This window comes from Rhinoderma darwinii, chromosome 1 (assembly GCF_050947455.1).
Source record: "Rhinoderma darwinii isolate aRhiDar2 chromosome 1, aRhiDar2.hap1, whole genome shotgun sequence".
Taxonomy (NCBI): Eukaryota; Metazoa; Chordata; class Amphibia; order Anura; family Rhinodermatidae; genus Rhinoderma; species Rhinoderma darwinii.
Genome location: NC_134687.1, coordinates 562,959,230 through 562,981,353, shown reverse-complemented (window position 1 = coordinate 562,981,353; position 22,124 = coordinate 562,959,230). Strand labels below are relative to the sequence as shown.

The following is a 22,124-nucleotide window of genomic DNA, read 5'->3' as shown; positions in this document are numbered from 1 at the left end:
TACAGAAAACGTTACACCGCCCAGAGTGAAAAGAGATTACCTCCCATTTGGCAAGTATAGCCAAATTAGCATATTTAGAAAAACGCACATAACTTTGCAAATAATAAATGTTTTTTGAAAAAAAATCACACTGTAGTTATCATCATCATAGCGCCCATTAGATTAGTTAGGAGATAGGGATTTAATAAACTAGTGACAGATCCCCTTTAACATGCTCTAAGAAAATGTAATACCACAACTGCAGTTGGAGCATGAAAATGAAGACTTCTATCTTCAGCAAGATTGAGCCCCTTCCTAGCTATGCTTTAGCGGCGTTTCATTTTCTTGATAAGTAATTACCCAATAGGTGGATAGGTAGACCGGGCCTGGTTGAATGGTCACCACAATCACCAGACTTTATCCCAATGGACTTTATCAAAGCTAAGGTATATTCAATAAAACCACGCACGATAGATAACTTGATTCACTTCATAAAAGAGGCATGCCAATAAATTAATGCCAATAAATAACTTTGTGCCAAAGTGTAAAAACTAGATTACAGCAATGCGTAAATAGTGAGGGTCGCCAATTTGAGCATATAAGATATTGTACTTTAATTGTGGTGGTGTTCTATAAAATACTATTAACCCCTTAATGACCGCCGATAAGCCTTTTCACGGTGGTCATTAGTGGGCTTTATTCTGATGCAATAGCCGTTTCACGGCGCTGCATCAGAATAAAGTAAACAGAGCAGGGAGCCGTGAAATCTCCCTGCTCTCAGCTGCCAGACGTAGCTGAGGGCTGGGGGCGTCCCTGCTTGAACGTGTGAGATCGATATTAGTATCGATCTCACCTGTTTAACCCCTCAGATGCGGTGCTCAATAGTGTGCACCGCATCTGAGTAGTTTTGGAGAGAGGGAGGGAGCTCCCTCTCATCCCACTGACACCCGGCGATACGATCACCGAGTGTCTGTGTCTCCGATGGCAGCCGGGGGCCTATTAAAGGCCCCCAGGTCTGCCTGTAGTGAATGCCTGCTAGGCTATGCCAGAGGCATGTCCTAGCAGATGCCTGTCCATTTTACACGGACAGGCATAATACACTGCAATACAGTAGTATTGCAGTGTATTATAAATTTGATCGGATAATCGCATAGTGAAGTCCCCTAGTGGGACTAGTAAAAAAGTAAAAAAAAGTTGAATAAAGTTAATAAAAAAAAAAAATTAAAAAAAAAAAAAAAAGCCCACTTTTTCCCCTTATAAACTGCTTTACTATTAAAAAAAAAACACAAAGTTAAAAAGTTACACATATTTGGTATCGCCCAGCTTGAAAAGTTTCCCCCCTCCCATATACTAATGTGCCACAAACAGGAAGTTAATATCACCAACCATTCCCATTTTATTTAGGTGTATCCATATAAATGGCCCACCCTGTACATCTCACTGTTCTCTCCGATCGCCGTCGTTTAACCCCTTAAATGCTGCTGTCAATAGCGACAGCGGCATTTAAGTGATCGATACAGAGGGAGGGGGCTCCCTCTGCACCCCATTGCCCCCCCCCCCCCCGGAAAAAATCGTGGGGTTCTGATGGTTGCAATGGCAACCAGGAAGCCTGGCAACCTTCCTGGTTGCCAAGTACGGGGGCCTATTAGGTCCTGCCCAAGGCAGAATGTAATCGGCTCAACTGGCAGTTGTAAAATGACAGTCACAATACACTGCACTACACAAGTACATACAGAAGTAGTGCAGTAAACCTGATGGTTAGGAAGTCCAGGGCCTCTTCGGGGACTCATTATCATACTCGGCAGATGTCTGCAGCTGGGTCTATTCAGCGTTTTCTGACCGACGCCGGGGCAGGAGCAGTTTCCAAGATGGCGCCGACAGAGGAGAGACGCGATGGCACCGAGTCCTTGCTCCCTGAGGGGATTTCATCTGCGGCCGGCGTTGCTGCTTCAGGTACTGATGGTACCTTTCCTTCATTGTCCGGTGCATCGGGGCTGGTTCCCTCCAGGCTAGATGGGGTCACACGAGTTCTGCTGGGGATGTGATGGCGCTGCCTGCGCGGGATGGCGTGTCACGTGGTGCCTGTCATGGCGGCCGAGTCTCTCCATCTTCCCTCCCGCATGTGCTGGGTCCTGCATTGCTGCCTTCCACATCTCATATAGATATGGATCTTCACCCCTCAACGTCAATGGGAGGTGCATCTGCCCTTGGGGATGATTTACAGGGCTTGAGACGTCAGTTATCAGCTTTACCCACTAAGCAGGACATGGAGCGTTATGTTAATCGTCTGGAAACGACATACAAGTCTGAGATACAATCTCTCACCACTAACCTATCCCAATTGTCAGATCAGGTGCAGCGTATGGAGAGCGATGTCTCAGTTATTTCACAGCAACAAGTTTCTCAGGACGCCCGTTTAGATCAGCACTCTCATCAGATTCATGCATTATTTAATTTGGCTGAGGATCATGAGAATCGGAATCGTCGCAACAACATTCGGCTGAGGGGCATTCCTGAGGATATCTCTCCGGGTCAACTTATCCCTACTTTACAATCTCTATTTAATACCTTACTGGGACGTCCTGCTGCAGATCCTATTGAGTTGGATAGAGCCCACAGGACCCTGGGTCCTCGGAACCCGGATCCAGACAGGCCTAGAGATGTGCTATGTCGTGTCCATTTTTTCTCTCTCAAGGAGCAGATAATGAGAAAAGCCTGTGATAAAGGGGAAGTTTTATTGCAAGGGGTCAAGATTCAACTGCTATCGGATTTGTCCAAAATGACTCTGGATAAGCGCAGAGTGCTTCGTCCTCTGTTGGATGTATTGAGGGAGCATGAGATCTCTTATTCTTGGGGTCACCCCTTTCAGCTACAGGTCCGCAGAGATGGGTCATTATTGAGTGTTCGGGACCCAGGGGATGTTCCGGACTTCTGCGCTGCTCTCCGTGTGCCTCGAGTCTCCATCCCTGATTGGCCTTATGTTCCCTTCCCGCCGCCGCGTCCACGGGCGCGTAGGCGAGGTCTGTCTCCTGCTTCTCCTGGTCGTAGGCATGAGGGTCGCCTAGCTGAACCGATCTGATATCCTTTTTAGACTTTTCTGTGTTCTGTTATCAGAGTTCAATGCAATAATTCTGAGGTTTCTCATTTAAAGCAAATATAGTCTGTGTTCTTATAGCCACTCACATTGGTGTTACCGCTCGTTGCAACTGATTTTATTTTTGCTGGACACTGCGGGTCCATTGGTATGGTTCGATTAATGTCATTGTGCTTCAGACGTGAATGCTTAAGGTTTTCTAAAATCCCTTGTACCTCTTACAAGTATATGCACTTTTGATAACATTGAATGTATATAGGAATATGCTCCTTTGAGGTATTTCTAGGTGTATATTAATGCTGCATACTTTTGTCTCATTACTATTGGATGTTATGCAAAGTGCCTTGGTTTTCCTAACTGTAATAATATATTATTACTTGCTTGAATATAATTTCTGGGTTGGGGGGGTGCGGGGCACTGGCTAGTCTGTGTCCTGACACTTCTCCTCTTAGGGACTCACTGGTTGATTCCGGTGTCTGTTAGAGTGGTTTCTCCTTGAGTAGCTCAAGGAGTGGGCGATTAGTTCGCCCGTTCGTTTGTCTTTGTTGTTGTATATCCCCTCCTCGTCTGTCTTGTCCTATTTACCTCTGCCTTAGTGCATTCTTTTGTTGAGCTCCTCAGCGTAAAGATTCTGATGGCGCAATTGAAGGTCTGTACCTTCAATGCTAGGGGGCTCAATGTCCCGGAAAAACGCTCACAAATTTTATATAACATGCATAAAGAACGAGTACACATCTTGTTCCTACAGGAGACTCACTTTCAGGTGGGCCATATGCCACAATTTACAAATAGATACTTCCCGTCTTGGTTTCACAGTGCCAACCCGGAATCCAAGTCCAAAGGGGCTAGCATAGGTATCCACAAGTCACTTTCTCATAAAATCATTGATGTTATGTCTTTCTAAAATTGTCTATGCGCAATAAGATTCTTACCCTGGCTAACTTGTACCTTCCCAATCAGGATCAGGCTAGAGTGGGGCGTGTGTTCTTGAAGAAATTGGAAGAGTTTACAGAGGGCGTCTTAATTGTGGGTGGAGATCTTAACTTGACCTTTGATCCTAGGCTTGATACCTCCTCGGGCAGGTCTGCTGTTCCTAAATCACAGTTGGGGGCACTAAAGGCTATGATGCATTCCATGCAATTGATTGACGTGTGGAGGATTCTGCACCCTCAGGTAAGAGAGTATACGTACTTTTCCCCCTTGCATAACATGTACAGTCGGATAGATGCTTTTTTGATCAGTCACCATTTGCTTACCTGGCATCCTAGTACTAATGTGGGCCCCATGATCTGGTCAGATCATGCCCCAGTGTTCCTGACCCTTTCGTTTCCTGACTCGGTACCGAATTTTCGGTCTTGGAAACTTAATGATAATTTATTGAAGGATACAGTATGTGTGTCGGCTCTCAAGGACGCTCTTGATGGGTTTATTGCAGTACATGAACCTGACCCTACTTCCTTACCACTCCAATGGGAGGCGCTGAAATGTGTCATTAGAGGAGTCCTAATACAGCACGGGGCACGTTTGAAGCGAGAGAAAGGGATTTCTATTGCACGTCTCCTGACTCAGATAAGGGAGTTGGAATCATGTCATAAACAAATTCCATCTTCACAGGTTTTTGCGGATCTTACCACAGCAAGGGAGTCCTTGCGATCTCTTATAGATCAATCACACGCCCGGTTTAGAGATCGGATGAGAAAACACTCATATGAATTTGCAGACAAGTGCGGTAGATCTTTAGCGCGTATGTTACATCCCCGAACGCAAGCGTCCTACATCCCTAAAATACTATCTTCTTCGGGGGGCGAAGTTCATGACCCGGTGGGTATTACAGAGTGCTTTAAACAGTATTACTCGACTTTATATAACATCAAGGGGCAATTTCACGACATGCAGGCTGAGGCATTGCGGGACAAAATAGATCATTATGTAAATAGTACGGCTTTACCGCCTTTAGAGGAGGGGAAGGCTTCGGGACTCGAGGAGGATTTTGTGGAATCAGAAGTGGAACATGTTATTAAGGAATCACCCTTGGGCAAGAGTCCAGGGCCTGATGGATTTAACAACAAATTTTATAAAACATTTAAGGCTCAATTGGTTCCCTTTTTGACGAAAGTCTTTAACTCCGTGTCTTCCTTGTGTCCCTTTGCACCCCAGTCCCTCGAGGCTCACATTACTCTGTTACCAAAGCCTGGCAAGGACCCAACCTCTTGCGCTAACTTCAGACCCATCTCATTAATTAATGTAGATGTAAAATTTTTCGCGAAGTTGCTTGCATCTCGCTTGTCACCGTTGTTACCTGGATTGATACGGGATGATCAGGTGGGGTTTGTATGTGGTCGGGAGGCACGGGATAACACCAACAAAACTCTCCTTTTAACTTCATTTTGCCAATCCCGTAAGATACCGATGTGCTTGCTGTCGGTTGATGCCGAGAAGGCTTTTGACAGAGTGCATTGGGTGTTCCTCCGCAGTGTCCTAAAACAGGTAGGCCTTGGCACTACTATGGTGGATAGGATAATGGCATTATACCATAGGCCTACGGCTCGGGTTCGTGTTAATGGACTCCTATCTGATTCCTTGTCTATTGCTAATGGCACGAGACAGGGGTGCCCACTATCGCCTCTATTGTATGTTCTGGTTATGGAACACCTGGCAGTGGCACTGCGGGGCAACCCTGATGTTAATGGTGTACGGGTAGGATCACAGCATCATAAATTAGCGCTTTATGCAGACGATCTCCTGGTATTTATAACAACTCCCATGATCTCTTTGCCATCTCTGACTGAGGAATTTGAGCGTTTTGGTCATCTAAGCAATTTTAACGTTAATTACTCCAAATCGGAGGCCTTGAATATATCTCTGGATGCTTCTATGGCTGCCCATCTCGCTCGGGTTTTCCCATTCAAATGGCAATCTACATCCTTAAAATACTTGGGGGTGCAGGTGCCCACGCAACAGGCAGATTTGTTCGCGTTGAATTACACACCTATTCTTCAACGTACTTTGAAGGAGTTGGCAGAATATGGAGGGAACCGCATGTCATGGTTTGGGCGAATTAATGCGGTCAAAATGGATATTTTGCCCAAATTCTTATACCTTTTCCAGACTGTCCCTATTGTAATACCAGCGGGTTTTTTCAAGACCTTACATAGGGCTATAACCAAATTTGTGTGGGGTTCCTCTAAGCCTCGCATTCGTTTTGCTGTCCTTAGTCGCCAAAAAATAGACGGGGGCGCGGGTCTTCCAGACTTTAAAAGATACCATCAAGCCGCACTGATTATGAGGGTAGTGGATTGGTTCCGCTCGGAAACAGGTAAGCAATGGGTGCGTATCGAAAGAGATATGTCTCCTCTTGCATTGTCCTCTTTGCCGTGGTTGACTGTCCTACAGCGCCATAGTCTATCTCTGCCTTTCCTCACACGTCAGTTTCTTGTGGTATGGGAGCGGATCATGGGTGCTGCGTGTCTGGTGAATCGGCCGGGTCCTATGACTCCTCTTTTCGACAACCCCTCGTTCCCTCCGGCGTTGGGTATGGATACATTCCTCTGCTGGGAGAGAAGAGAAGGTGGATATCTGTCTGAGACCCTTACTCCTGAAGGTGTCATGTTGTCAATGAATGCAGTCTCTGAGGCCTTCCCGGGGAGAAGATCAACCTGGTGGTCATACTTACAGCTGCGTTCTTATCTCTCTTCTCTGGAGGACTGTCTGGTGTTATTACAGGATAAGACTCCTTTAGAAAAGTATTTATCTTTACCAACGGCCCCTTCGCATGTATTGTCATATTTGCATGGAGTTCTTCTGCCCAGCTGTTCCTTTTCTCAACTGTCTTTCACCAATGCATGGGACGAAGAGTTGGGGGTTCAACATACTGAAGAGGAATGGGGTACTGCCTTCCTGTTAGCTCATAAATTGCCAATGTCTTGTTTTGCCCAGGAAAAAAACTACAAAATACTCACTAGGTGGTATCGTTGCCCTGCTTTGCTGCATAAGATATTTCCGGATGTGTCTGCTGATTGTTGGAGGTGTGGGGAAGCTCCTGGAACCATGTTGCATATTTGGTGGGACTGTCCCAGGATACGTACCTTTTGGGGGAAGATTTTTGATTTGGGCAAGAAGCTCTTGCACATTGAAGTTCCGACTTCGGCATCTATTGGGTTACTCTCCATGGTTCCTGGATCTCTCACACCTCAAAAGGGGTATCTTTCGACATTTTCTGACTGCGGCGAGAACGGTGATACCTAGGCACTGGAAATCTCATACGGTTCCCTCTTTGACGGAATGGGTGACAGAGGTGAACGGGATAATGAGAATGGAGGAATTACTGTCAGCAGACAGGGGCAAGTCTGTGCTCTTTGTCCAAACTTGGGCAGTATGGTCTGGATTCCGGGGTGGTACTGATCTACCTCTATGGCTTGATGGTAGGTTCTGAGCAAATTATGTGATCTTTTTCTCTATGCGCTATGTGTGTTTGTGTTTCCCTTTGTTGTCTGGTGTCTTGTGTTGTTGTTATAATTTTTCTGTGGCACTTATATGTACCAATGTTTACTTTATTGAGGCCTGGTCCTCTTGGCTATGGTATTATATTACTGTATATGGGGTACAGTTAGTTCTACTGTACTTTAATTCATATGCTCTTTAGATGAGTGGGAGGTTACCACCTATTTGGGTTTATGCATCTTCATAATGTTTATAAACTGTTATAATCTGTATTTTATACATGATACAAATTTTTCTGCCAAAACTGTGTAATGTATATATGCTGTAATTTTGTTGCTACAAAATAAAAATCTTGATAATGAAAAAAAAAAAGAAGTAGTGCAGTGTATTGTACAGTGGATCAGAAGATCAGATCTTTAAGTCCCCAAATATGTGTAAAATAAAAAGTGAAAAAAAATAAGTTTTAGATAAATAAATAAACGTTTTACGTAATAAAAACAATAATCGCCCTGTTTCCCTGATCAAGCCCATTTATTATTAGAAAAAAAACAAAAAAAAAACTAGACATAATAGGTATCGGCCTGACCTAAAAAAATATCATATTATTTATCCCGCACGTGAACACCGTAAAAAAAATACAATAAAAAACAATGGCAGAATTTCCTTTTTTGGTCACGTTGTTTCCAAAAAAATGGAATAAAAAGTGATCAAAAAGTCGCACGTACCCAAACATTGTACCAATAAAAACTACAGTGTGTCACGCAAAAAAACAAGTCGTCACAAAGCTCCGTCGACAAAAAATGAAGGAATAATGAAGGAATAAATGGATACAGGCCAGGACATATAGAAAACACACACATTCATGTCAGAAGATGGTGCTGTTTAACCATCCCAGATTGTGTACCATCAATATGGAGTAGTAAAGTACGTACCCAGATAAGTTGAGTGATCCCACATGCAGGAGACGCCAGACCCGACGCGCGTTTCGGCAGATGCCTTCCCCCGGACGAAGGCATCTGCCGAAACGCGCGTCGGGTCTGGCGTCTCCTGCATGTGGGATCACTCAACTTATCTGGGTACGTACTTTATTACTCCATATTGATGGTACACAATCTGGGATGGTTAAACAGCACCATCTTCTGACATGAATGTGTATTACATTGTACTAATGTACTGGTGTTTTCTATATGTCCTGGCCTGTATCCATTTATTCCTTCATTAGTGCTCTGCACTTATATCTTTTCCAGAGCACATTAGCCTTACTAACATACCATCACTGCCAAAGAGCACTTCATATCTAATTATCTGGTTGCATATCAGGCATAACCAGTACATTTCATGCTGTCATCCTATTTCCCAGCACTTTATTTATACCCTATATGTATTATCTGTGTCCCACAATCGGTTGACGCCATTTTTTAACATTGTATGACTCATAATTTTTAATCTTGTTTGTATCTATCTGTTAATATAATGAACTTCTATTTATTTGTTATATTTGTATTAGTTTTTTGACTATTCTCTATAGGTTCCCCACAGCTTACATATACCCTGATGTACTATGCCCAGCTTACATATACCCTGATGTACTCCGCACAGCTTACATATACCCTGATGCACTCCGCCCAGCTTACATATACCCTGATGCACTCCGCCCAGCTTACATATGCCCCCACATTATAAACTGAAACACAAGAAAAACACTAAACAAAACTACTACCAAGCAAAATCTGCGCTCCAAAAGCCAAATGGCGCTCCTTCTGGGCCTGGCAGTGTGCCCAAACAGCAGTTTATGACCACATATGGGGTATTACCGTACTCTGGAGAACCCGCTTAACAATTTATGGGGAGTGTGTCTCCAGTGGTACAAGCTGGGCGCAACACATTGGGCACTGAAATAGCATATCTGTGGAAAATGGCAATTTTCAATCTGCAGCATCCACTGTGCACTAATTTCTGCAAAACTTTTGGGGTCAAAATGCTCACTACACTTCTAGATGAATTCCTGGAGGGGGTGTAGTTTCCAAAATGGGGTCACTTTTTGGGGGTTTCCACTGTTTAGGTCCCTCCAGGGCGTTGCAAACGTGACACGGCACCGAAAACCATTCCAGTAAAATCAGCGCACCAAAAATCCAAATGGCGCTCCTTCCCTTCTGAGCCCTGCTGTGGGTCCAAACAGCAGTTTATTACCACATATGGGGTATTTCCGTAATCGGGAGAAATTGCTTTACAAATGTTGGGGTGCTTTTTCTCCTTTATTCCTTGCAAAAATTAAAAATTTCTTAGATTTTCCAGAAAAAAAGTAGATTTTCATTTTCACAGACTAACTCCAATAAATATAGCAAAATACCTGTGAGGTCAAAATGCTAAATATACCCCTAGATAAATTCCCTGAGGGGTGTAGTTTAAAAAATGGGGTCACTTTTGTGGGTTTCCACTGTTTTTTGGCACCACAAGACCTCTTCAAACCTGACATGGTGCCTAAAATATATTCTAAAAAAAGGAGGCCTTAAAGGAACAGTGTCATCACAAATTATTTTTTTAGATGTTAGTGCTTTATTAAAAACGTTTATATTCATTTGTGTGTTTGTGTTTTACTTTTTTTCTTATTTTTACACTTTTTCTTCCCTATGGGGGCAGCCATTTTTTGTTCCATTTCTGTCTGTGTCGATTAACGACACATACAGACATGGAATACGGCAGCCACAGTCCCATAGGGACTGCGAACGGCTCCCGTCCCATTGACTTCCGTGTACGGCGTCTTTGTGGGAACTGCGCATGCGCCGCTCCCACACAGTCCAATTCGAAATTGGCGCCGTCCGGCGCCATTTTCCTGTGGACCGGAAGTCGCGGCCGGACAGTAATATTACTACTTCCGGTCGCGGCTTCCGGATTTGTGCACTTGGACCAGCGGCAGCAAACGGAGCGGACGGGCCGGAGGGAGCCGCGGCGGCAGGAGCAGGTAAGGGATTTCAATGTATGTTCGTGTTTGTGTGTGTTTACTACTGTATGTAAACCTACTACACTGTGTGTTAGCTCAAAAAATGGCGACACACAGTGTAGGAGGTTACACCGTTCAAACCCCTCGTTTATCCCGGCACTAGCCAGGATAAAGGAGGGGGGGATGCTGAGAGCTCACTAGAGCGAGGGCTTTTAACCCAATGTTGCAATGCTGCAATTTTGGGAATAGCTCCATCTAGTGACCAAAAATGGGTAGTATTATAAATTAGAATTAATTTTATAATATTTCCTGACTCGTGAAAAAAATAAAAAAAATTTGAACAATGTTTAATCACCCACACACTAAATGTTTAATTTAAAAAAAACAAACATGTTTTTCTGGCAACACAATGCCTTTAAAATCCACTAGGTGCTCCTTTGCTTCTTAGGCCGGTGTTTCAGTCCATTAGCACACTAGAGCCACATGTGGGATATTTCTAAAAACTGCAGAACCTGGGCCATAAATATTGAGATGCATTTCTTGGGTAAAACCTTCTGTGGTACAGATTTTTTTTTATTACAAACGAATTTTGTAAAAAAATAAATAAAATTTGAATATTTCAGCTCTACATTCCTTCAATTCCTTTAAAACGCCTAAAGGGTTGAAACACTTTCTGAATGCTGTTTTGAATACTTTGAGGGGTGCAGTTTTCAAAATGGGGTGTTACATAGTTAGTACGGCTGAAAAAAGACACATGTCCATCAAGTTCAACCAAGGGAAGGGAAAAGGGAAGGAAAAATTTCTACACATAGGAGCTAATACTTTTTTGTTCTAGGAAATTATCTAACCCTTTTTTAAAGCCATCTACTGTCCCTGCTGTGACCAGCTCCTGCGGTAGGCTATTCCATAAATTCACAGTTCTCACTGTAAAGAAGCCTTGTCGCCTCTGCAGCTTGAACCTTTTTTTCTCCAGACTGAGGGAGTGCCCCCTTGTTTTTTGAGGGGGTTTTACAAGGAACAGGATTTCACCATATTTTTTGTATGTGCCATTAATATATTTATATAAGTTAATCATGTCCCCCCTTAGTCTTCTTTTTTCAAGGCTAAATAGGTTTAATTCTTTCAATCTTTCCTCATAACTTAAATTCTCCATGCCCCTTATTAGCTTCGTTGCTCTTCTTTGTATTTTTTCCAACTCCAGGGCATCCTTTCTATGAACTGGAGCCCAGAACTGAACTGCATATTCTAGATGAGGCCTCACTAATGCTTTGTAAAGTGGCATTATTACATCCCTGTCCCGCGAGTCCATGCCTCTTTTAATACACGACAATATCCTGCTGGCCTTTGAAGCAGCTGATTGACACTGCATGCTGTTATTGAGTTTATGATTTACAAGTACACCCAGATCCTTCTCAACAAGTGAATCCGCCAGTGTAGCGCCCCCTAGGACATATGATGCATGCAGGTTGTTGGTACCAAGATGCATAACTTTACATTTATCTACATTAAACTTCATTTGCCAAGTGGACGCCCAAACACTTAGTTTGTTTAAATCTGCCTGTAATTCATGAACATCTTCCATAGTCTGAACTATATTACATAGCTTGGTGTCATCTGCAAAAATAGAAATAGTGCTATTAATCCCTTCCTCTATATCATTAATAAATAAGTTGAATAATAGTGGTCCCAGCACTGAACCCTGGGGTACACCACTTATTACCGGGGACCATTCAGAGAAGGAATCATTGACCACAACCCTCTGGATACGGTCCTTGAGCCAATTCTCAATCCAATTACAAGCCAGGATAAAGGAGGGGGGGATGCTGTTTTATGGGGGATTCTAATATATAGGGCCCTCAAAACCACTTCAGAACTGAACTCATCCCTGAAATAAATAGCCTTTTGACATTTTCTTAGAAATGTGAGAAATTGCTGCTAAAGTTCTAAGCCTTGTAACGTCCTAGAAAAATAAAAGGATGTTCAAAAAAACGAGGCCAACATAAAGTAGACATATGGGGAATGTTAATTAGTAACTATTTTGTGTGGTATTACTGTCTGTTTTACAAGCAGATACATTCAAAATTGGAAAAATCATAATTTCTTCAAATTTTCTCTAAATTTTGGTGTTTTTCACAAATAAGCAATGAATTTATCGACCAAATTTTTTCACTAACCTAAAGTACAATATGTCACGAGAAAACAATCTCCGAATCAATTGGATAGGTAAAAACATTCCCGAGTTATTACCACATAAATTGACACATGTTAGATTTGAAAAAATGAGCTTGGTCCTCAAGGGGTTAATACTTCCCTATCTCCTACCTAATCTAATAAACACTTTGTTGTAGGTAACGACTGTTTTGTTGTTGTTTTTTTAAATGTTTATTATTGACAAAGTTCATTTTTAGATTTATGCAAATGTTTTCTAAATGTTGTGCTGTGAATAAAGCTGGGCATGAATGAAGAGAAGTGTATGACGCAGACTGGTCAGCGTCATACATTTTTTCTTTACAACACTCACTTGGTGAAACGAAAAAAAAAACGCCCATTTAGAAAAAATTACCATAAATCTAAAAATGATCAGAACTTTGTCGCTAATAAATGTTTTTCAAAAACAACAAAACAGTCGTTACCTACAGCAAAGTGTTTATTAGATTAGGTAGGAGATAGGGAAGTATTAAACTGGTGACAGAGCCTCTTTAAACTGCATACCTACTTATGCACCCCCATGTGTATATATATGTAGTTGTTGACACTAGTGAGTTCCATTGAGTAGAGTGTGTTGCAGTATATCTTAGAAGAATTTTAGGATTTCAATATTAAAGAAGGTATACCTGCACCCATTTATGCCCATGAAGTTGCTGTGATTGACCAAGGTCAGTCTAAGTTGTTGTCATGCTCTGACCTGAAACTAGGGTGACTTGTGAACAATAAAGCTCTACTATATTTCTCTAGGTTTTGGAAAGGAATTATTTGAGTCTGATCTAGACCGGATCATGCAGCATGTGGAGGCAGCTATGGACATGGTTCCTGTGCTGAGAAATGCAGATATTATCAATATGGTCTCTGGACCTATAACATACTCTCCTGATATTCTTCCAATGGTTGGACCACATCAAGGTGTCCAAAATTACTGGGTGGCCATCGGTTTTGGGTAAGTAAATCATATCAGTGTATTTTGAAAATCTTCTTTGTCGGTTTCAAAGTGGATAATTCTTAAATAATCTGAAACTAAAATATATTCACCAAGAGAAGCAGAGAAATCTGCATACAAATTAAACACGCAGCGTATCGGAGTGCAAGCGCTCCTAAACACAAATATTCATATCCTAGCTTTAGGATAGGCCATCATTCACCCACCACGATGAAATATTAACAGTCTATCCTAAAGGATATACCATCAATATTGAAGTCCCAAAAAACTCTTTAAAAACACAATGTATTCCCTCTTTAGAATTTTTTGATTCGTACCTGGTGTACAGAATCGAATCTGTCCATCAAACCTTTTATCAAGATATGTGAGCCAGTATGTTAAAGGAGCTGTCTACTTTGGACAATCCTTTTTGTTAGAAGGGTCCCCTAACAATAATCCGCTCATGGCCTGTCCCTCTGGTGGATCCACGTGGGAAATAAAGCATTACATCTTTCCCACTGAAATCAATGGGTTGTCCGTTTACTTCATATACGTGACCGGTCCTCCAGAGAGAGGTACTCTTTGTAAAACGCATACATTCCGCTGCGGCAAAAGCGCACCATTTCCTGCAATTTTTACGGCAATACGGTGTGTATTTTGCTGCATTTTTCACAATGTTAGGAGATGGAGTCATCTCTTCTGAAAAACGCAGCGATTCTGGCCACTTTCCACAGCAGGAATTGACAGACTGCGGTCCGAAAAATATGCACCGCAGATCAATTTCTGCTCGGAATTTTTACGCAGCTTGTGGATGAGATTTGTTAAATCTCATCCACTATGCTGCTACTGTATTCAGCAGCGTTTTTTCCGTCCATAATCGAATTTGTTTTTATTAAAAGTTTTTTTTACTTTTTGAGATACAGCTGCTTTGTATCCTGTATAAATCGCTTTTTGAAGATGTATATAGCCTTTTAAAGGTCTGAACCAAAGATTATTAGCAGTGTACTGCAGTATGTAGGATGAAGTATGACGTACACTTGCTAATACACATTCCGGTCTCCCGTCGTGCTGATTCTGGGATTTTTATAGTGCTGCACGGGGGACAGGAAGTCTAGTTGCACATCCTTCTTTGATGACGATACGACTCTTCGTCATGTGACTGATCGCGCTGTACTCCATGTACAAGCAGGAGCCATAGTACAGCCAGTACATGGAGTACAGCGGGGTAGGTCACGTGACAAAGAGTCGTGTCGTCATCAAGGAAGACTACAACAGGGCTCATGCACACGTACATATTCGAGTTTGGTATGTGCAGAGCCATGGGTGAGATTAGATCACGTCTTTGGAGATCAGGAAAGCCTTTCTCAAAGCCAGTGTGAAGGGTGCATGTTCTATTTCTGGAACCCATAAATATGCAGAGAACGTAGGTCCCTGTCCCGCATGGCGAGGTGGCCACCAGCGTTTGCATCGAGGCGAAGAATGTATGCAGAGTTGGCCGAGCATGTGCACGGCTCTCTCTCTATTCTGTTCTGTGGGATTTACAAAAACAATTGAGCTTGCGACCACCACATCATTCATTGTCAACCTCACCAGGCAGAAAAGGGGTTGGGAGACCCCATGGATATGCCATAAATGTGTGCGTTGGGAAAACCCTTTTAATCAACCAACTAAATAAACAAGTGAAAACTGCAGTTGGAATGCATATAAATCACCGTAAACTGAAATGAAATATTATTTTAAAAATAAAAATGTATTTCAGATATTTTGTTGCAATACTCAGCTGTATATTTATAGATATGGCATCATCCATGCTGGTGGCATCGGCAAATTCTTGAGTGACTGGATTATTGGTGAAGAACCTCCATTTGACCTCATTGAACTAGACCCAAATAGATATGGAAAATGGACCACTACAAAATACACAGCACTGAAAGCAAGAGAGTCCTATGGATTCAACAACATTGGTATGCCTTTATTCGAAGTTTCTAATGCAGTTCTAGAATTCTGAAATTGTTATAAATAAGTCTAGCAATATCAAAATTTTTAGATTTGCCTAAATGATTCTTCCTAGTTAAAATTTTAGCATTGTTTCTTGGACTTTTGAGGCTGGATTTATGCACAGTGTTTTTCTGAGGTTTTTGTGGCATTTTCATCAGATGTTCCTTTAAAGTCTATAGACAAATATAGAATACACTGCATACATAGCATTTTGGTTTGTGGCGGTTTTGGGGTCAGCGACAAAATGCAGCATGCTCTGGTTATGGTGTTTTTACTAGTGTTTTTTCCATTAGCTTATCTACAGGTCTTCAAAAACACCAAAAAAAAACATGTTGTAAATCGTACAAAATTAAAACGGCAAACAAAAAAAGTGAGGAAAAATGCATAATGAAAAATTTTACAAATTCATGGCATTTTTTTTTTTTTTAAAAACTCTAAACCGCTAAAAATATTGTTTGTGTGAAGGGGGCTAAATTAAAGATTTCTGGAACTGCATGGAATGCTACAAAATAATCACCTGGTCTAGACAGGGCCGATTCTAGCTTTTCTGCTGCCTGAGGCGAAAAGTGAAATGGTGCCCCCCCCCCCCCATTCACACAAAAAAAAAAAAGTCATAAGTAAGAAACCACTTAAAACTAAAAATTAAAACTATTTAAAAAAATTACATTATTGAACATTCCTTTAAGCTGCAAGGTCTCAAGATGCTACGTGCAATTGTGTAGTAATATCCCTGTTACCCCAGCTATAAGTACTAGTAAAATAACCAGGGCAAAGGATATACAAAATGCAAACACAAAAATGAAACAACAATGTCAGCAGTCAAACTTGTGTCAGGGCCCCTTTAATGGCTCTCTACAGTCAGTATAGTAACGCACGCTGCACTTTACAGTCAGTATAGTAACACATGCGGCACTTTACAGTCAGTATAGTAACGCACGCTGCACTTTACAGTCAGTATAGTAACGCACGCTGCACTTTACAGTCAGTATAGTAACGCACGCTGCACTTTACACTCAGTATAGTAACGCACGCTGCACTTTACAGTCATTATAGTAACGCATGCTGCACTTTACAGTCAGTATAGTAACGCACGCTGCACTTTACAGTCAGTATAGTAACGCACGCTGCACTTTACAGTCAGTATAGTAACGCACGCTGCACTTTACACTCAGTATAGTAACGCATGCTGCACTTTACAGTCAGTATAGTAACGCACGCTGCACTTTACAGTCAGTATAGTAACGCACGCTGCACTTTACACTCAGTATAGTAACACATGCTGCTCTTTACAGTCAGTATAGTAACGCACGCTGCACTTTACACTCAGTATAGTAACGCACGCTGCACTTTACACTCAGTATAGTAACGCACGCTGCACTTTATAGTCAGTATAGTAACACACGCTGCACTTTACAGTCAGTATAGTAACACACGCGGCACTTTACAGTCAGTATAGTAACGCACGCTGCACTGTACAGTCAGTATAGTAACACATGCGGCACTTTACAGTCAGTATAGTAACGCACGCTGCACTTTACACTCAGTATAGTAACGCACGCTGCACTTTACACTCAGTATAGTAACGCACGCTGCACTTTACAGTCAGTATAGTAACGCACGCTGCACTTTATAGTCAGTATAGTAACACACGCTGCACTTTACAGTCAGTATAGTAACGCATGCTGCACTTTACAGTCAGTATAGTAACACATGCTGCACTTTACAGTCAGTATAGTAACGCACGCTGCACTTTACAGTCAGTATAGTAACGTACGCTGCACTTTACACTCAGTATAGTAACGCACGCTGCACTTTACAGTCAGTATAGTAACGCACGCTGCACTTTACAGTCAGTATAGTAACGCACGCTGCACTTTACAGTCAGTATAGTAACGCACGCTGCACTTTACAGTCAGTATAGTAACGCACGCTGCACTTTACACTCAGTATAGTAACGCACGCTGCACTTTACAGTCAGTATAGTAACGCATGCTGCACTTTACAGTCAGTATAGTAACGCACGCTGCACTTTACAGTCAGTATAGTAACGCACGCTGCACTTTACAGTCAGTATAGTAACGCACGCTGCACTTTACAGTCAGTATAGTAACACACGCTGCACTTTACAGTCAGTATAGTAACGCACGCTGCACTTTACACTCAGTATAGTAACGCACGCTGCACTTTCTTTCTAGCGGAAAAAAACTGATCAGTGATGATAAAAGGATCTGTCCACATCTGCTGGATCTGTACACCCAATCCATAACATTTGTAAACAGAAGCTACACAGACCGGCCTAGTAATGAATGTGATCATCAAGCCAGTAATATAATCTGAAAACTATTCACTGCATGTTCAGGCCTTACAGGGGTCGTCCCAAGATTAAATGTTATCTCCTCTCTACAGAATAGGAGATAACATGCTGATCAGTGGGGGTCCCTTGTACCCCTGAGTTAATGATGCTGCAAGCACACACACTGCCGCTCCAGTCACTCAGGGGTACAAGGGAACACCGTTTTAGTTATCAGGGGGGGTCCCAGTGGTTGGACACCCACCGATCAGCATGTTATGTGCTATCCTATAGACAGGGGATAACACCTAATCTTGGAACAACCCCTTAACTTGCAAGGCACAAAAATGTATATTTAGAAAAAAAAGGCATATGGAACAGTAGCAAAGCAAAAAATAAACAGAGCACATCCTATATAAAAATATATACCAGAAGTGAATATATCACACATATAACTATATACCAGCAGTGAATATACCACACATATAAATATATACCAGCAGTGAATATACCACACATATAAATATATACCAGCAGCGAATATACCACACATATTAATATATACCAGCAGCGAATATACCACACATATAAATAATATATACCAGCAGCGAATATACCACACATATTAATATATACCAGCAGCGAATATACCACACATATAAATAATATATACCAGCAGCGAATATACCACACATATAAATATATACCAGCAGCGAATATACCACACATATTAATATATACCAGCAGCGAATATACCACACATATAAATATATACCAGCAGTGAATATACCACACATATAAATATATACCAGCAGTGAATATACCACACATATAAATCTATACCAGCAGCGAATATACCACACATATAAATAATATATACCAGCAGTGAATATACCACACATATAAATATATACCAGCAGCGAATATACCACACATATAAATAATATATACCAGCAGTGAATATACCACACAGATAAATATATACCATCAGCGAATATACCACACATATAAATATATACCAGCAGTGAATATACCACACATATAAATATATACCAGCAGCGAATATACCACACATATAAATAATATATACCAGCAGTGAATATACCACACAGATAAATATATACCAGCAGCGAATATACCACACATATAAATATATACCAGCAGCGAATATACCACACATATAAATAATATATACCAGCAGTGAATATACCACACATATAAATATATACCAGCAGTGAATATACCACACATATAAATAATATATACCAGCAGCGAATATACCACACATATAAATATATAGCAGCAGTGAATATACCACACATATAAATATATAGCAGCAGTGAATACCACACATATAAATATATACCAGCAGCGAATATACCACACATATAAATATATACCAGCAGTGAATATACCACACATATAAATATATACCAGCAGTGAATATACCACACATATAAATCTATACCAGCAGCGAATATACCACACATATAAATAATATATACCAGCAGTGAATATACCACACATATAAATATATACCAGCAGCGAATATACCACACATATAAATAATATATACCAGCAGTGAATATACCACACAGATAAATATATACCATCAGCGAATATACCACACATATAAATATATACCAGCAGTGAATATACCACACATATAAATATATACCAGCAGCGAATATACCACACATATAAATAATATATACCAGCAGTGAATATACCACACAGATAAATATATACCAGCAGCGAATATACCACACATATAAATATATACCAGCAGCGAATATACCACACATATAAATAATATATACCAGCAGTGAATATACCACACATATAAATATATACCAGCAGTGAATATACCACACATATAAATAATATATACCAGCAGCGAATATACCACACATATAAATATATAGCAGCAGTGAATATACCACACATATAAATATATAGCAGCAGTGAATACCACACATATAAATATATACCAGCAGCGAATATACCACACATATAAATATATACCAGCAGTGAATATACCACACATATAAATATATACCAGCAGCGAATATACCACACATATAAATATATACCATATTACCTTATAGATCTATCTATCTATCTATCTATCTCATGTCTGTCTCTCTCATATATATTTGATATATAGTTAGTACTAGGCTGGGGCTACACGACGACTTTGGCCATGACACAGGTCGCACAGCCAAAGATCACTATGTTCCATAGCCTACATGGCAAGTAACGACAGTGAATGAGGTAGCAGTCATTAACTTGCGATGTAGGCTACTGGACAAAGCGATTTTTGGCCATGGGACCTGTGTCGTGCCCAAAGTAGTCGTGTAGCCCCAGCCTAGTACTAACTATATAGCAATATATATGAGAGAGACAGACCGACATGAGATAGATATGAGATAGATAGATAGATATGAGATGGAGGGGGGGCCCGCGAGTGGGGGGGCGCACACACAGCATCAGCCCATTACTTTTAAATTAGTGGGGCAGGAGGCTGAATGCAGTAAGGGGCACTCTGCCTCTCTTGTCTTTCACAGTGACTCCGCCTCCTGTCCTCACCTGATTACTTACCAGCCGCTCTCTTCTTTTCTTCAGAGGAGAGCATTCGGCCGCTCCTCCTGCAGACCTCCAGCTTCTCTATGCTCCTCTCTGGCGGCGCGTGCAGCGTCAGAGAGGGGGAGTGTACTAGCAGACGTGCACCTGTAGTGCCGCATGTCTGCTAGGTAAAGCACTCTCTCCTGCCATCCTCACGCGTCCCCCCTGGCCCTGCCCATATCCACAAGATGCCGCCCCCTGTTTTTATCCCAGTGGTGACGCCTGAAGCGGCAGCCTCATCTCGCCTCATGGCAGGTGCGGCCCTGGGTTTAGATAAATCACATGGTGATCCAGCAAGAACTTCTCTCATCACATTTTGGCTAAAAAGGAATCAAATCCTTAGAGAATGTTTCCTTTCTTCCTTGTTTAAAGAGATGATTCTCCTACTGATAAAAAAAAATAATTAAGTCATACAGGGGAGTGGATTCGCCGTGTGCCATGTGCAAGGGGCCTAAATTATCATTTGCCAAAGACATACCCACTCCAAAAAATGTAAAACATGTACATCTCATTTAATTACACAGTTGGTTATCCTAAGGAGGAAAGGTTTGCAGGAAGACCAACTGAAAGAGTGAGTGGAGTTTATGAAGAACTCAAGACTAAATGCTCCATGGGCTTCCATGCAGGATGGGAACAACCTCACTGGTTCTACAAGCCAGGAGATAATATTGAATACAAGTAAGTACAGAATGGATATTTTTGTTTATACTGAAAACCTTCAAACCTAAGTAAGTATGTTGTCATCGAATTTCTCATTCATCTGGATAGTACTGGCAATTTTTTGGGTTTCCCACCATGGTTTCAAGTAATATGGGTGCAATTATAAATACAGATACCCTAAAGATATACTTTTGAACTTGACACATAACCATAATTTGTTGTTTTTAATATTTTGGAAATTTGAATTTGTGGGTGCAATTATGTACACATACCCCCCTCCCCCATGCCTAGAATTTAAACGAACCCTACAACAATAATGTAATTTATTTGATTATTATTTATTTATATTTTTAAATGCGTTTTTCTATTTTCAAACTACCAACTAGTATTACTGACAATGGATATGTATACCAAATATCAGAATATTTATTCTTTATAATTTATCACTTGACCTCCTTCAAACATTGACCAAACTACAATTGACCCCCAAAAATTTCCAGCTCCAAGCATACGCTTCAAATATTTTTTGGGGTACTTGTACATCTGTAGATTAGCTCAATTAAAGGTGTGTGTGTGTGTGTGTGTGTGTGTGTGTGTGTGTGTGTGTGTGTGTGTGTGTGTGTGTGTGTGTGTGTTTTTGCTGACTTCTTATTTTTTTAAATATTTTTTTTAGACCTAGTTTTCGAAGGACAAATTGGTTTGAGCCAGTGAGGCGTGAGTATAACCAGGTGATAAAAAAGGTGGGAGTGATTGACCTGACACCATTTGGCAAGTTTCACGTGAATGGGAAAGATGCAATCACATTTTTGGACCATCTCTTTGCAAATACAATTCCGAAGGTTTGTAATGAAGTGGGGAAGTGGGTATTTTACCTAATATATTTGAAGGTAAATGAATGAACATGTTACTGGAAAGATATTAAGTAGAAATGAGCAAAAAAGTCTGCCTAATTTTTCAGTGCACC

At 41.3% G+C, this 22,124-nt stretch overlaps 1 protein-coding gene across 2 annotated transcripts in view; it reads left to right on the top strand.

The window, feature by feature from the left end:
* The window catches only part of DMGDH (dimethylglycine dehydrogenase), a 75,439-nt gene that overhangs the window by 29,516 nt on the left and 23,799 nt on the right, over positions 1–22,124 (top strand). For both annotated transcript variants that reach the window (XM_075838742.1, XM_075838732.1), the window contains exons 7-10: positions 13,410–13,608; positions 15,382–15,551; positions 21,025–21,178; positions 21,834–21,999. In XM_075838742.1, the coding sequence (XP_075694857.1) occupies positions 13,410–13,608; positions 15,382–15,551; positions 21,025–21,178; positions 21,834–21,999 (689 nt within the window). The remainder of the gene's footprint in view (positions 1–13,409; positions 13,609–15,381; positions 15,552–21,024; positions 21,179–21,833; positions 22,000–22,124) is intronic.